The 17,563-nt window shown below is 45.7% G+C and overlaps 1 protein-coding gene across 1 annotated transcript in view; it reads right to left on the bottom strand.

Annotated features, from left to right (window-relative positions):
- MAMLD1 (mastermind like domain containing 1) overlaps positions 1 to 16,312 on the bottom strand; it is an 81,207-nt gene extending 64,895 nt beyond the window's left edge. Inside the window, exon 1 of the mRNA XM_041396622.1 lies at positions 16,057 to 16,312. Within this exon, the coding sequence (XP_041252556.1) occupies positions 16,057 to 16,110 (54 nt within the window). The 5' untranslated portion in view covers positions 16,111 to 16,312. The remainder of the gene's footprint in view (positions 1 to 16,056) is intronic.
- Between the last annotated feature and the right edge of the window lie 1,251 nt (positions 16,313 to 17,563).

The following is a 17,563-nucleotide window of genomic DNA, read 5'->3' as shown; positions in this document are numbered from 1 at the left end:
AAACCCAAACTGTGTGGCTCACATTAAAAGGAGAGCACAAGCGTGTGCTGTCTCAGAAAATAGGTGCTTTTGACAGGAACAATTTGAATCGCCATGGGCATAAACAAACACAAATGGAGAATGTTGTTTTATTTTGTTCAGAGCTCAATATATTCACTCTGCTCAGAGATGTCTCCAGCATCCACTTCACTTGAAGTGCCTAAGTGACTTGGTTTGCAGCAGCAATGGGGGACATCCTAATAAAACAGGAGTTTCATTTTTCTCAGCCCGACTTCATTCCCCCTTCACTCAGTAAGAGCGCATCATGCTCAGCATTTATCCCCTCTGTTTCTCATTACAAGCTTTGTGCAGCACAATCCCCATCCGGTGGCAGCCTGCTTCCTGTTCTTCAGGGGGTCACGCTGTGTGGTCACTTGCACCCACCCATTTTACGACACCACACATCCCTTTCCTGCAATTTTTCCTTAAGCAGACAGTTCCACTGACTTCACAGAGGTTTGGACTGATTGACGCCTATTTGCTCCACCCCTGAGCATGGAGGCAAAATCCCAGTCTAGTTCAATGACCTAAAGAAAAACATGCATGTCCTAACAAAAATATGCATTAGGATAAAAGCATTAAAATAAAGGAAGACAAAGAGAATGATCAGAGCAGCATTGCCTGCAAGGAAGGAAGGAAGCTTTTAATAGCACTAAAATATAAAATTGATTTGTACACATATTTGATAAAAATCAATACAATTAGCAAGTAACTGAATACTAGAAAGGGAAATTGATTGCTTGAGGGCCCAGAGGACTCAGGGCAATCAGTCCATTCTTCTAGCTCCTCCACTCTTAATAAAAATTTACTTTTTCATAATCCTGCCTGAACTCTTTGCCCATTAATAATGCCGCTAAATAGCTCTTCTTTTAGCACTATTATTGCAGACCTGCTTGAATTACATTTGGAGGCAGTTTCGAGTGGCATGTCCTGGCCATTTTGCTATCTGCAGCACAAACCTCCGAGCAAGAGCATAAAAGAATAAGGGCTAATGAACGGCAGCACAGGCACACTTGAGAAGAGCTTATAAATTTAAGTACCAAAGTTTAAATAAACGGATTACCATAGAATTGATTTGCTACATCAATTTGGTCAGCTTTTGCTGATACATCATTCCTGCCTTAAAAGAGAAGAGCCACTGGTTTGAAACAACTAATTAAGCATTTTGAACCATGGCCTTACAAGGAGAGTGGGGCTGCACTGCTTTGCTCTCCTGCCTCCCTTCTCTCAGCCAGGGACTCCTCACTGCAGCATTAAAATCATTACACTCCACGTGAAACAGGAGGCTCAATTTACAGTCAAATCTAGATAAAACGAAGTGGCTTCTATGGCCACCATCTCAGAGTGGATTTCAGTTTCAGGCAAGGGCATCTTATCTTTCTTCTTTAAGGCAGGATTGGAGGAACTAAAAGGCAATTGCTTTTCCCCACACAGGAGGAGGGAGGCTCCCAGGGGAGCCTCCCAGGTGAGGGTTTCCATTACAGACAACCAGCTGCACAACCAGATTGAGGATGCACAGAACTCATATGCATCTACCAAGGAGGCTTCTCTTTCAAAAGATCAGATGCCTTCCCAGACAAGAACTTTCTCAGATGTTAAACTTTGCCCACTGACTCATCTTAATAGGAAGCACTTTAAGGCAAAAACTACCTTGGGCCCTCAACAGGTTCCCTGCCAGTCTGCAGTTCAGGGTGACATGGCCTTTGCTGCAAACCAGGGCCCTGACATGGCAATAAACTTCAGTGTACACTCAAACAGAGCTCTATGAGTAGCCGTATCCAAACTAAAGGTAAACGAATAATTTTTCCAGATTAATGAGATCCCTTGCATGCTTAAAATTCAACAATGTAATTTAAGCACTTTCTAATGCAGTAAGCCATTGAATTGGTATAAAATCGTATATTGTACATATATCTCATCATATGCACTTCAGCAGAGACTCTTTTATTGCAGAAATCTCAACATACACTTATTTCTCAGTGGTCTAACCAGACCAATGACTAAACTGGGCCATTATATAAACCTAAGGAAATATCCACAGGTGCTTTCCAACTCAAGTGGCAACCTGTGGGAATGCCTCTGTAAAGGAGGAAGAAGGAGAACAGGCTGGCAGGGTACAAGCCTAAGTGATCCCTCACTGAGTTCTTATGATGTTCTTACTCCAAAGTCTGTCCTGCTGCTTCTTCTTAGCAAGAAGAGACATTAGTCTGGACTCAGAAATAGAAACCTGGAATTACACAGTTTCAGTGCTGACTTTCTTTGTAACCATGACCAAACTACTTTAATCTCCTTGCTTCCGTTCCCCTGCATTTATTAATAAAGCCGAGGGAGTAAAACTTACTTCACCTAACTCATACATCTTTTGTGAAGATGAAATGCTTGCTCTGTGTAAAGTACTCGGAAGATGAAAGACATCAAGTAAATATTAATCATAGTCACCACACCTACCAACAGGATCTTCAGTACACTGATTTGGATCCGTGCTTGAAGAGGCTTTCTTTGTGCAATTCAGGAACTATGCTTTCTTGGAGTAGTAGAGCTGAATTAAAGCTAATCAGGAATTCCCATGCTAATCGGCCTTCTAGCATTCACAAGATCATAAGAAGGATGATGCTTCCATTTCAAAAGACAGCACAGTGCCACAAAATGAATTACATCAAACTGGCTGAAGCCCATTTACAGCATGGTCATGGAGGAAACTATTGGAGTTCATCCACTGACATTCATCTCAGGGCATACACACTTGTAAATCAGCTCCTATTCAGTAATGAAATGTCGAGTGACTCATTCTTTCTACATTTGAAAAAGCTCTCAGAGAGAACCAAAGAGTCTTTTACTTTCATGTCTGCTTTTATAAACACTGAATTACATCTCCTTACTTCAGGGAAGCTACAATGCTTCAGAACCAGCTGTAAAAGAGAACATTACTGTCTTTGGTTCACAGAAACCAGGGCTACCTTAAGATCCCAAACTGCTGTTGAAGGAGATTTGGAAAGATGTTTAATTAGCAGCTCAGATATCTTCTGACCTAGCTTCCCAGTGCACAGCAAGGTGCACTGGTCTCATGCAGACGTGCCCCTGAGGCTGTCCTGGGGAAGGCTGGCCCAGGGAAAGCCAGCCTGGGGCAGGCTGGCAATGCTGCCCTGGGCGCTTCTGCTGTTCCATGTGTGTCAAGGGCCAGATTATTTACTTAACATTTTAAGCAACTTCTCAAACTCAGCTCATGCAGCCATTGCTGTCCTGCTGGCAGTGAACTGCAGTTTGGCCAGGTGAAAGCTGCCCTCACTGTTTCTGCCTGAACCAGCAAATTCACAGAATAAGGACAGCAGAGATGTCATACCTTGACTTTTGCCCCAGTGTTAGCACCAGCTCACATCCAGGGGCCACATCCTGCAGCTGCACAGGAACAGCAGCTGTGTTTCAGCCAGCTGTGCCATACCTGGGCTGCCCCAGCACTGTGCTCACCCAAAGAAAAATCCTTCTGACAAAACAAACTCAACCAAGCCATGGCTGTGATCACGGGGAGTGCTGCTCCCCGCCACAGCTCTGCCTGCCTCTGGAGAGGCGACACCAGGTGAGATCCCAGGAATAGAGCAACCACAACAAAGACATGAAGGGAAGAGTACAAGGGAAAAACAAGGGATGCAAACTTAAAAGAGACAACAGAAATAAAGAAAAGCAGTGCCTGGAAGTCAGTGTCCAAGGAGCACAGAGCAAATTTGCACACAGGATGCTTGAATGGAAGTCGAGCAGTGCCTGGAAGTCAGTGTCCAAGGAGCACAGAGCAAATTTGCACACAGGATGCACTTACTGCTTGAATGGAAGTCATAGGAGATGCTGGACCTTGTGGACCAGGCACATGAGAGATTCCAGCCTTACTGAGGCAGTTGTGGACCTGCTGTGCCTCCATCATCTCCCAGATACCTGCCCAGTTTCCTCAGTTCTCCTGCCTCCTTGGCTTTGCCCTCCCTTTGGTCCCAGCCCATCCCAGCTCTCTCTCCCCTACCATTGCCTCCTTGTACTTTGGACCTCTTCACCTCAAGGTCTCGGGCTCTCCATGTGTGGCTGCAGCAGCCCCAGCCCGCGCGGCCGGTGCCGCAGAGCGGCTCCGCTGGTGCTGGCAGTGCCTGTCCGTCTCCTCCCGGGATCCAGCAGGATGAATGCACAAACAAACAAGCTACACTACCAACACAGCTATGCTCCAAAAGGAAATGACCACTGGATGTTATTGCATAACCCTTCTGAATAATGAACGTGTATTTCTTGAAAATACATGCCACCTAATCCCCTCGGCATTGCAAACACGAACCACAGGATGGTAATTTAAGGTAATCAAGCCCTAAGCTCTGTGCAAAGTTTAACAGTTTGCTTTGCTACAGTTTGAGAAGCAGATGGCAAAGCACTCAGTGGCACATTTTCTGCCATTCTTGTACAAAAGGCTGTACCTGTTTCTGTTCCAGGCATGAACACCAACAAATGGATATTTGCTGGACTAGCTGGCCACTGAATACCCTGAAATAACATACACGTAGATGCTCCACAGGGAGGTCTTGTGGGCAGCCAGAATTGGTCATTTCCTGGCTAGTTTGCCATTACTGCCATTCTTAGATATGATAAAATTAAAGCTACAGGCTAGCATAAGGCTCTTTGTAAGTAATCCAGGTCTGATCTGCAGAAGTACCCATATCCACAGTCAGTTCCACACAAAGTAGTACAGGTTTTCTCACTCAACAACACTTGACAGTGTTGCTGTAGCTCACAGTATTTCTACGCACACTGTCTTCCAAATGACTCTGCCTGGAACGTGGGCACCAGAAACCAGTCTGAGGGTGTCATTTGGATTTCAAACCACCTCTGTGGACAGTCACTGAAATGCTCTATTTCTGGCTAGTTTGTGGGATGCTGGGCTGGGGGAGAGAAGAACTGACAAGGGGAACATAGAAATTTGTAGATAATGTGTAAGCCCAAAATTATTTAAAAGGGCAATTCAGATAGCCTAAGTCAAGCTTCTTCTAGGTATGTAGAGAGAATGGGAATCGAGGTGGTGAGCTATGAACAGTTTTTCCTGAGACATTCAGTACCTTCGTAAATTATAAACAACAGAAAAAACCCCATGCTTCTCCTTCAAAACAGGGAGCTCAGCCCCCAGCATGCAGCTAATAGTGGTGGGTACAGGGGATGTACTTACACTAACTGACTGGCCATGGCCACGGCTGCCCCAAGCATTTCTGGAACCAGCATTTCTACAGCAGCACCGAGCAGAAACGCTTCACGTTTATTAACTTGTTTGGTTTTGATTGTTGGATTGGCTCCCCATTCCCAAGGCTCTCAGATTTATTCTTTTAGCTTAACACTACAAAGTAATCAAATCACTCTGTTACAGCTGACAGACTGTGGGAGCCCTGAAGGGGAGGGGAGAGCGCCGTCAGAAGAAACAGCTACATTTTCTCTTACATCTTCACACTTGCCCTAAACTTCAGATTTGACTCATCTACATTACTGGAATTCAAGAATATTGAACTTTAACTGACATGGGAAGTTATTTGAAGATGCAGGACTTTCACTTGAAATTAAGTCTGATCTACCTCCTGGGATCAGGGACCAAGATTCACGTCTCATAAGTACTGAAAAGCCCAAATGCACTCTCATTCTGCTTCAAGTCAAACACAAGTGTTGCTGCAACCAAGAAAACATCTTTCTAATGCTATGTAAATTCAAACCAACAAATTCATACCTAAGAAGAGGAGATGAGATGGAAGAATCAAACATGCCTTTGTGCCCTTCCATCAAACGTGTAGAATAGGTAAGAACAGGAAGACAAAAGAGATGGCTCAGAGAGTCAAGATTAATATGGAAATGAAGAAAAAGGGCATGCCTTGGGCTGGATTTTGTTCGTCTCTCTTCAGTACAATTTATTTTCAGCTTTATGCTATGCAGTATTAGAAGATGCTTAGCACACTATCCTTGATGTGGAAGACAAAGACATTTTTTTTTTATTTAGATGAATTCCAGTGTCCTGGTCTAATGTTACCCAATGCAAAATTGGAAAGAAATTACTGCTTGCTTGGTCATGTGTTTTTAAAAATAATTTCAATGACCCACTGCTTAAAGTATGGACAGTGTCCTCTGTTATTAAAATCCAAACTAAGTCTGTACTCAAATTGACAGGGTAAAGCTTGAAGAAAATCCCCCAATGGGTTTCTTTAATCGAGAAAAACAAACAAAAAATCCCATGAAGCCTGTGAACAAACAGTCTTACAGGCTTTGGACTTAATATACCAACAATGTCAGGCATTTCAATGCAGCAGCATCAAAACTAGATATTTACTGCTTGGTAGTGAGTAACCCTTTGAAAAGGGAGGAACAAAAATTCCTTTTTAATGAGTCACCATTTGACAGTCAGAGATCAAAACCTTTTGCCTGTATTTCTGACTAGAAGATTGTATAAACTTGAGTTTTTCTCAGTGTGAATTTATTTAAATCAACACAATTAATTAAGAAGTAAGTTAAGGTAGCAGAAAAAGTGAGGTCCTTAAAAGTACCTGATCATCCGCAAGATCTGCTGGGTTACTGAAGTATCAAATACATTCAGAACTTATTTCCTTATATAAACTCAGACTTGTGAAAATCCTGCTAAGATTTTAAGTATCTTGTCCAAGCAAAGTGAAATTATACTCAGTATCCATCCTGATAATGACATGAAATGAGTGATAATTATTCTTAAGCTAATGTGAATGTTTACATACTAATGCTTGGGGACAAAGTTACTGATATGTTTGGAACTTTTACAGATGTCTTTGTAAAATATTGACTTTTTTACTATTGCTGAAAACTTAAACCCATGAAGACCCATGACAGAGAATGAAACATTAAAATACATGCCTGAGGGTAGATGCCACTTTTGTCTTTAAGTATTTTCTTTACCCCTACAGGAAATTCTGAGGTTTCAGCAAAAAGAAAGCTACTATAATGTCATATCAGGGGGGAAATAAAAAAATAATCCACCTAAGTTGGCATATTACAGCCAAAGCAAAGAAATAAAACTGTTGTTCACAGTGAGGGGGACTTCCAGTAGGATATACCTGCCTTTATTTTGAATAGAATTTCCAACTATTTGAAAGGACCCTAAAGACCTCAGCTGGTAACAAGCACTAATGATTTATTTAACTACTTAAGGATACTTAGTGTGAAGGTAAAGGTAAAGCACCATCATTCCCATTTTACAATGGACATGTAAGAACCTAGGAACTCTTTACTCCTAAAATTGCCTCCAGCAATACATACATATAGATATTCAGGCCCTTTGAAAACAAATGTGGACAACTTTGAAATTAGAATAAGCATTACTCAGCCTTGGCTTGTTATATGAAAACTGATACCACAAAAAATCCCACTTGCTCCACAGAGCTTTCAAACCATCCTGAACTTCTGACCAGTGAGAGCATCTCCAAACCTGAGTGTCAGCTCACTGAACCACCCCGTCCTTCACATCAGTCGATCTTAATTCATGTTCGATTTACTTGTAGATTGGACGTAATTAGAGTAAATAACTACAGTAACTGGTTACAGTTTGGGAATTGAGAGAACTGAAGAAAGAATTCAGAGAAATAATCTGATCTACTACTGTAAAGAGAATCAATCATCACTTTCCTCCCATTAGTCTTTCTGGCAATCCTGTGTCACTGTTGTCACAAGCCTGGATAACGATGCCACATTAATTCTCCTTTTGAGAAAGGAAATACAAGATGTGACTCTGTAACTGTGTCCTACCTGACCTTGGGGAATCTTTAGGGAAAGTTTCCCATCAAATGCACCTACAGTTTTCACTGAAGGAGAATTACTGCATTGGGCCCATGCTTTGCAACTCAAATGCATGACAAAAATATAAAACCAATCTTCTGTTTCCATTTGAAATAAACTATTAGTACATAACCAATGATTTTTCAAATCCAACCTTACATGAGAAATTACATTTTCAAAGTTAAAATTACATATTTAACAAGCCTGGCTCAGAGTTGATGAACACGGTGCTGGATGACAAGACCCCTACTGCACATTTCTGATGTAACACCAACAACCTTTAGCTACATTTTAGCTACGTTTACCTAAACTGGAGATAGCTTGCATTTCCCAAGCCTAACCTTTCCAAAAGGAAAAAAACAACAACTGACACCTTTGTTGCAAATATTACAGAATTGGAAAAGAAGAAAGTCATCCTGTGTTTCGTAACAGGAGCAGACTCACTCACTCTCTTCCTTCAAGACAGCAGGCTGCTCTCAGTGTGAACTGTGGCACTGCTGATGTCACTGTGAGCAGGGACGAGAGGACATACGGCCTTTTGTACTGTTCCCATGATGCCGCATGTTAAAAAAAATCAAAAATCAAAAATCTTTATCCAGGCTGGAAGAAGCCCAAGCCATCATAAATGTTTGTTTACTGCAATTTGGCAGACCTTTTGAGAAAAAACAACAAACTCCATTTAGATATGTAATCCTAACCCAAAATGTCAGATGGGAATCAAGTAGAAACCGTGCCATTATTTTGAGGAAACCATGAATTATTTGGGGGAAACTTTTGCTGAGATGCTTTCTTGAGTGTTTCTCTGTAAGTAGATATCACCTCTATTACTGTGGCTATAACTAACGAGTTAACAACACTATTTACACTAGTACTGTTGTATCATTAGAAACAACAAGATTATGTACTTTAATTCTAATGCCAGCACAATTATTTTAACACCAAGTGTGTCAGATCTGACTCTGTACCCCCTAAATTAATTTCAGAGTAGTGGCTAAATAAAATGACATACTTCTTTGTGCTTTTGTTACAACACGCTCATGTGCAGCAAACTGTGAAGAAAATGTAGTAATTAGAGGTTAAATTAATCCCTGACAGACAGGCAGCTTAGTAAAGCTGGGCCCTCTTCAGAAAACAGAGCATAAAGCCTGCCAGTCTTTCAGAATTAGGCACAAAGAACAGGGAAGATTGGCAAGTCCCTCACTGCTGTGATCCAACCGAAGGGATGGAATGCTGAGAAGTCGGTGTAAGTCTTGGAGCAGCCAATACTACCAGGCAGATCTTGTGACAAATGTGATTTAGAGCTCCAAGGGATTGTTGCTGCAGCCGCTCCAACTGCCTGATCAGGATCAACCACTTGAAATTACAGACAGTCTTTTGCCCAGCAGAACAGGCTTCTAACCACCGTGTAATCTACCTCGAGACATTAATAAAAGCGAACAATGGCATTATGTTTCACAACATAACTAGAAAGTTACCTTGCTGCTTCGGGTTTTAATGCAGGTAATGGGTTTCATTGCCCTCAACAGAGTAAATGTGCTGGGTTACTCTGAAAGCAATACATAGGTAGGTCTAGGTTAGGTGTAATTCCCAAATCTGCTCAGAGTTTTGAGGTACTTAATTCTAGAGAAAAAGAAACTTACACAGAAAAGAAAAAAAAACGTGCAAGAAGAAAGAGGCAGCCAGATCATGATGATGATACCCAGTAAGTATTTCTTTTGTATGTGTGTCAGCAGAGGTAAATGTTTTTCCCAATCTCTCTTGCTGTGGCACATGAAAGTAGCCAGGTTTTAAATCCATGCAAACACAGCCTGTTATCAACAGGGTGGGTAACTGAAGGGCACCTGTTCTGTGCTGTGTGAGAAGCATCTTGGCTCTCGTGCTGGCAAATCCTGGTGCAGGAATTCCAGAGGCACCACTGCCTCCGTTCCCACCAGACACCTTCCCTTCCAAGGTGGAAGGTGCAAGGAACAGGCTTCTCCCTGGAATAATGCTGCTGCCACTCAAGAGACTGCCTGAAGTGGGTGACGCACCACAGTTAACCCCTGGCCCTGCAGAGGGAACCTCGATCCTGCCTGCAGCAGGCTGAGTACCCAGCTGGCCCTGACCAAATGGGAAGGCACGACAGGCACCTGCAGCATGATCACCAAGAAAATGAAAATAACCCCAAAACCAAATGGGAAAAAAGCAAAATGCCTTTAAGTACAATTAAAGGAAAAGTCAAGAAGGAAGCCTGCAGAGATTGCAGATCTATGTGGAAGTGCTTTAATACCACCAGCATTTCTGTACTACCCAGATCATCAATTATTAACAAATTAGGGCATGCCTGATGGGGTACTTATGTAACACTCCTTTATCAATAAAACTGCCAAGTCCCTTCAGGGAAAAGCACCGTGGCTCTCAACAAGTCACAGTATAACACCTTCCTCTGGACAGGACACTCCAGTGAATTCTGGTCTGCCCCTCCTCAGTCTGGCTGCCCATTCCCAAAGAGGAATTCTGGACAGCCTGGCAGCCTCTGCCAGAGGCCCAGGGTGTACCCCAGCCTCCTGTGAGCAGCAGCCCTTTAATCAGGTCAGTGCTTATCAATGGCTCTTTGTAGCCATGAGGCAGCCCCGAGCCAAGGGCCATATGAAATCCTGCATCTCCCACGCCTGGGCCCCACGGACTCCACGGGCCCCACGGATACAGCCTCCAGCCACACACTGCCTGGGCACAGCAAGTGTCCTCCAGCCAGTCCAGCTGGCTGGTGGGTAGGGAGGGGAGGAAGGAAACCCACAGCTCCTTCCTCTGCTCTTCCCTTTGGGCACTACAGGTTCTCCACAGGAGCAAAGAGCTAGGTAAAATTCATCCATCAGATATAGTACACTGAGCCTGCTTTGCTTCCACTTAGCTTCCCCCACCAGGCGAGAATGAGCCAGGGCAGAGGCACACAACAATTCCCTGTCTGTACTAAAGGGCCTGATCCTTGAGCCCATTATTCTTGGATCAAATCTGAGCCTCATCCACTACAAAATGAAAAAGGACTGCTAGGCTGGGCCCTGGCAGGAGAAAGCTGGGTGTACTCTCCTACCACCCTATCCAATGAACACCGTGTAATTAACCCAGGGCACACACCAAGGGTAACAGCTCTGAAAGACCTACTGCAACTTGGCAAGCAAATGCTGCACAAAGTATTTTCTTCTTAAAGGAAAGTAATGACTTAGTAATACTTTCCCCTCTATTTAATAAAATTTAAAATATTACTAGTGAGAAGGGTTCCCAAGAGGAATAAGTATTCCTTCAAACTCATTTGCAAGTTATCCCTCTGACTGCACTGCTCTCTAGTAGTGTAACTGGCAACTTCTAAAACCATGGAGTCACATCCTAAGAGCTACATGCCCTGCTTATGCTGTCACCCTGAGATATAATTCCATTGTGAACTAACAGGCCAGTCCACAGCAACTGCAATGAGAAATATCTACCAGAAGACAAGGATGTAAAGTGAAACCTCTAAATGACAAAGACTTCAATTTTCTGTGCAAAGCACTAGCAGTGATAATACAGAACAAGGAAAGGATACAGTGATACAAGCACAGACTGTTTTGCAAAGTTTCCCTTCAGCTGCTGGCAGTCCTGAAATGGGTTACAGAAAGTTAAAATTGTGGTACTGATCACCGCCTGTTCTACAAGGCTGTTTTTAAAAATTAAACAGTGTTTTTCTATTTATTTTTTCACTTAAAACAATATTTCAGTATCTTCCAAAAGCCAGTCCAATCCTGAAACAAGCCTAATAAAGGCAGTACTACACGTATTTTTTGCAGCGATTGCCTTTTCAAGGGTACCCCTTCTGGGAGTGCACAACACAAAACTTACTACAAGCACACTGTGGTATCATGCACATTTGGCATTTTACAGCTGTGCTCTAAAGTTCCTCTTCAAAATTACTGGCAAGGAAGGAAGTTCTGTGTAATTTTAGCACTCAACATCTGAAAAAATTAGAAATGTCCCAACTGTTCTTTGATATGTAGAAAAGAACAGTTGAAAAACTTACAGTTGACTGGTGCTACCTAGGTTACCCATCAATGGCATTGAGACTGGTATATTATTAAGAGAGGTGTATGATGGGAATTGGTTTATTGTGCTGATCCATAGTAACCAACTCCTGTTCGTCCATCATTTATCTCTCTCACCAGCGACATATGGGTTTGTCTATTCACACTCTCAGCATTCTCTCTGCTCCAACAAACAGTCAGCCTTTTCTGCTGGGATAAGGAGATTTTTTAGTTACATCCATTATGTGCGTATCAACATTTATGGCAGGAAGATAATTGCCAAAGAGCTCAGGGGGATAAAAGCTCCCTCTTTATAACACAAACCCCCTTAAAAAAATCAATATTGATATAACACAGTTCAGCACAAAGCCTTGGTGTGTCTTCTCCTTCCTTCAGTTCAAGATGCTGGTTTTGGGTTTTAAACATTGCAAGTCAAACTGGAACATCAGGTAGAAAGCCTTCATAGTGAGTTACATCACTGCTCTTCCCACAGAGGATGATATAGCAGTGTACAATATTAATTGTTCCTCAAAGAAGTTTGCAGCAAATGTGTCAGATATAAAGAGGACTCCTTGGAGAGGTGCCAGCACCATTTAAACTGATTTAGCTATCTTTATTTGGAGACCATACCAATTACTAATGAATCGTAACTTATAGTCACCTTCGCCTAAACGCTGAAAAACGCTGACACAGCCAGCACCAGGGAACAATGAGAAGCTGGGGATTCTGCCCCTCTCCCTGTTTCAGGAGCTCAACCTTCTACTACTTCAACCCCCAGTTTGGATAAATCCATTTGTCACAGCTTCTACATGATTTCCTTCACTTTCCCATGGCTATGTACTCACAAAAGTTATTTTAAGGAGACTTTTATCAGAGTAGCAAGTAACACAGAACATGTATTGATTAAATTACAGGGAACCAGTCAGTTGCATTGTACTTAACCTACAGGACGACTCAGGGATTTTTCTTACTGTTATTCTTGCCCTTGTGTTTCCTTCTGCCTCCCTAACTTTTGTCTCTCTCATGAAGCCCATTATTGGGTCAGTTCTTGTCCTACAGTCACACCCAGGCAGGTTAGTGACCTCTTAAGTCAGGGCAAGAGTATCACCGTGACACCTGGGATCATGAACTCTTCCAGTAAATCTTCCTGCATATTCAGAAACCATCTAGCACAATAGCTTCTAAATCCCGTTTTAAATCTCCAAATACTACCACGCTGTAACATTTACAATGGGGTCAGTAAAAAACATTGTATTTATTAAACACTCCTACCTGTGTTAAGAGGAAGTCATACAAACATTTTTTTAAAATATAACTGTCTCCTTTAATTACTAATCCCTCTCCAAAACCTCTAACAACTACCTTAGCTTGAAAAAAATCCAAGACACTTTACAGTTCAAAATACTTAGTTACAAGGGACCAAAAGCAAAGCCCTGTCAATATGTGCTTTTCTGATTTTGAAGTATTACTTAAAAGGAATAAAAATAGAGTTGAATAACCACATGTAAAAAAGAGAGAAAACCCCTCAAAAATAAAAAGCTGGATTGAATTCGAGCTGCTCAATTGTGAACATTGAACAGCTTTTCACTCACTCGACGGCTGTTAACTGCATGTTACCTGCCTTACAGTACAGACTATTTGTTTTTTATCCCTGAGCAACAGACTATTTCCTGGTTGAGTTTAAAAACTCTGTGACGTTCCAATATCAACCCACACATGTGTGTCACTGTCAACGTCAGTCGCAGGAAAACATTAGAAGTCACCCCTTGCTAATGCTTTCCTAACATGGAATTTCCTTGTACCTCGCCCCCCAGCCCACCTCCTCCTTCAGCTGAGAGCATCCTTCCCAAAGTGCATTTTTTCCCTCCCTTCTAAACATATGGCAGGGAGAGAGGACTGAAAATGGGCAGTGCCAGCACTAGATCGCTGCTTTTTTAGGTGCTCGCGTGTAACTTACTCCAACTGCTCTCGCTGCCTGGCACTGGGCGAGCGCGGCCGCGGGGAAAAGCCCCCCGTGCGTGGGGGCTTCCCCCCTCCCCGGGGCGAGGGTTCCCCCGGGCAGCTCCGCCTCGGAGCAGGAGGGCACGGCCCGGGCAGCCCCTTTTTGGGGGCTCGGGGCTGTCGGTGCGCCGGGGGAGCCCGGCCCGGGGGAGGCAGCACCCAGCTGCCGGCACCGCCGGGTTCAAGGCCGTTCCGGCTCCCTGTCTCCCGGCGGCACCATATGGTCCATCTTGCACATCGGCAGCTTTATTTCCCCATCAGCTCGGCCCAGAGGGGGAGCTCCTGGAGCGGCAGCCACCCCCTGCCCCGCAGCCCCCCGGGGCACCGGCATTAGGCATTACCCGGGGATTACGGGGCTAAGTAGGGGAAGACTCGCGTTATATAACCGGGGGAGCGTTCCGCCCTCACGGCGCTCCCACAGCCCGCCCTCCGGCCCAGCCGGGGCGGCCGCACGGCGGCGGGGGGGGGAGCCCGGCGCCTCCGCCCCCGGCCCGCGGAAGGGGCCAGACGCTGTTAATCCCCCCGCTGGCGGGGCGGGGAGGCACCGCGGGGTGCCCCCGCTGCCCGAGGAGGAGGAGGCGGAGGAAGGCTCTTCCAGGAGTCTCCTCGCAAGTGGCCGATGCTCGCAGCGTTCGGCGGCTTCCGACGGGACGAGGCGAGGCGAGACGAGACGAGACGGCCGCGCGTCCCCCGCACGCCGCACCGGGGACCTGCCCGCCCGATCGCGCCAGGCCGCGGCTCCGCGGCGCCTCCCGCCCCGCTCCCCGGCCCCGGGCTCCGCCGCCCCCCCGCCGGGAGCACCGTGGAAAACAAAAGCGGCCTTTTAATTTATTGTTCCGGGGGGAGGCTAGAGGGGGGGCGGTGTGAAAGGAAATCAAAGCCCGTTTTCTTCCCAGAAACGGCCGTTCTCCCCGGGATCCCTCCGAGTCACCCTGGTGACAACCCCCCTCCAGCCAAAGACGAACAAAAGCCGCGGTGCCCCCGGCACCGGCGCTCCTCCGGGCCGAGCAACAGGCCGGGAGAGGCGGCGGAGGAGGGACCGGGAGGAGGGACCGGCTATTGACGGGGGAGAGGGGCAGCCCCTGCCTTGGGGGGGACGTGGGACCGAGCCAGCGAGCGCCGTGTTTACCCTGCCATTGCTCCGAGCCCCGATCTTAACCACAGCATCAGAAACCAAAACAGTTTAAAGCGTGAGTCAGCACGCGTTTTGTTCACGCGTTCTGTTCCGAGCACACGGACGGACGGACGGACGGACGGTCCGGCAGCGAGCGGCGGAGGCGCCGCGCCGGCAGCAGCGCCCGCACTCGGGGCTGTTCCCGCACACGCGCTCCCGCAGCCCGGGCTCAGCGCCGCGCTCCACGCTCCCGTCAGCAACAACCTTCGGGGCTCGGACGAGCCTTTTGTTCACAGTCCTGCCTTATCGAACGTGCGCTTCAGGTTCCCAAAATAACCGGGCACGCGGCTGCCAACGCAAATACCAGGAATTATTTAAAAAATTATACTAGAGGGACCACCGCTAGCCCCTCCACGCGTGACACCCTCCCGGCGGAGTCCCCGGGCGATGACGGGTTTATCCTCCCCTGCCTGTCTGATCCAAGTTTAGCTGGAAATCCCCGGACGATGGCTGAGCCGGCCCGGCCGCGCTGACACGAGAACCCGCGGGCTGGCGGTGCCGGGCGCACCGGCGGGTCCCCGCTCCCGCTCGCCCCCGACAGCATCCACCGCCTCTTCCCGCAGCATCCACCGCCTCTGCCCGCAGCCCAGCGCGTCACCACCCGAGCAATGACACGGAAACCCGCGGAGCGTCCCCCGCTGCCGGGCACTGGCTGCCCCGCCGCCGTGCCCGGGACCGCACCGCACCGCAAACCACCTTCTTCACCACCATTTTAAAGCCCACGGACCCCCTCCCTCCAGCCCTCCTCTCCGTGGTCCGACTTCAGCTCTGACCAGAATGGAGGGCGAAATTCCCCCCTCAAGTTTCTGTCCCCTTCCCTCCGGCGGCCCCGGCACACGGGACCCGCGGGCAGAGCGAGCCCAAGGTGGGCACTTTCTTGAACCGCCCCTGCAAACTTTCCAGCCTGCCTGCGACCGTGCCGAGCCCGCTGACAACTGTTCCGAGGGTGTTTAAGTCCTTTTAAACCAGCTCCTACTTTCCCAGACCATATCGATTTCAAATGCTACTTACTGGAATATGTGGCTCCATCCGTGGTGCTTCTACCCGCTGGGAAACCAGCAGCATCTTGGACTGGGAATCAGCCGGCTTTTAGATCCACTTTGGCTGTATTGAGCAAACCCAGCGCCGCAGAGGACTCGCAGCCTGTTTTCTCCTTTTAGGTTCCAGACAAGTTCATCCTGGCGTTGCAGTTTGCTAATGATTCACTGTCTGTCTCGATCTGCTCACTACATTTCCATCAACCCACAGCTTCCTCACTTAGAAGGTGGAGTTTGTGGGGTTTAAGTTACTGATAGGCATATCTAAGTGCTGTGTCACTCAAAGAGGAGGAGACACACACACACTCACACACACAGCCCGCACACTCACACACACGAACGGCGCCAGGCTTAAAGGGGAAGTAACACTTTCTACTCCTCAGAAATTGGACACCTCACAGATCCAAGGATTTAATTTTTTTTTTCTCCGTGCGTGAAGGCAAAAATTAACCAGGCTATGGTCAAAATTCTAACACACAAAAAGCTGCTTAGAATGTTCAGCACCTTGCTTGTAGAGCTTCAAATTTGTTTAGTACAAAGTAATTTGTTTAGTACTTTCTTTTTAGGTCAGAAAGCTACTGGCAATTAATAGATTTTTTTTTCCCTTCCAAATCAAACTGCTCAAATCACTGAAAAGAGAACTCAAAGCATGAAGTGTAAAGGTTTGGGTTATTCTTACAGAGTGTAGTTTCCTGTCCCTTTATGACATAAGATGTTCAGCACTCTTAACACGAAAGGGTTAAACTCATTTCGCCCAGGTGAACCCAGGTTAGCGAGAAGGAAGCAGCAGAGTTCTTTCATTTTCATCTTTTGTGCTATGTACATGTCTTTTTGAAGACAGACACAATTCCAAATAGAGAGCTCCCATAAAGCCAAGCACTTCTCATATGACTATAAATGTGCTTGCTACAAGCTGCAACCTCTGAATACTAATTTTGATAGACCATCAACTGAAAGCTGAGAACCTATTCAGACCTCCTCTTGGACTGTGCAGAAAGAACTGGGAAGAGCAAGCTGCAGGCAGCTAGGAGAGCACACTGGGTTCACAAATAATTGCTGGTATAATTTCATTTTATTACCTTGCTAAATCACTACAAATGTCACTCCTATCCTGATAAACTGGAGATGCTAGAAACCCTGTCCCAGTACATTGACTCAATGGATGAGGTGTGGAAGACTTACTAGCATTGGTAATAAAATGTCTAGTTTCTAAGATCATTCCTGAAATAGTCATGTGAGTAAATTATGCTCTGTAAAATTAGGAAGAAAGTTATTTGAATACAACCCCTTTACTGTAACCAAGTACATAAAAGTGGAACCAGAATCTGACCTCACTTTCCTGAAAGTTTTCCAGACAGCAATCACCTTCAACTTGCAGTAAACTTACAAACCTCCAAACCCATCTTTGTACCCTGAGCTAATAAATACTGGCAATAACAGTTCATCAACAGAGAAGCATTGCTTTTTAGCTTTGCTGAAGC

The sequence above is a fragment of the Onychostruthus taczanowskii genome, unplaced genomic scaffold, assembly GCF_017590055.1.
Source record: "Onychostruthus taczanowskii isolate IOZ18803 unplaced genomic scaffold, ASM1759005v1 scaffold13, whole genome shotgun sequence".
NCBI lineage: Eukaryota > Metazoa > Chordata > Aves > Passeriformes > Passeridae > Onychostruthus > Onychostruthus taczanowskii.
Note: the sequence above shows the minus strand (reverse complement) of the source record. Positions and strands in the feature narration are given on the sequence as shown.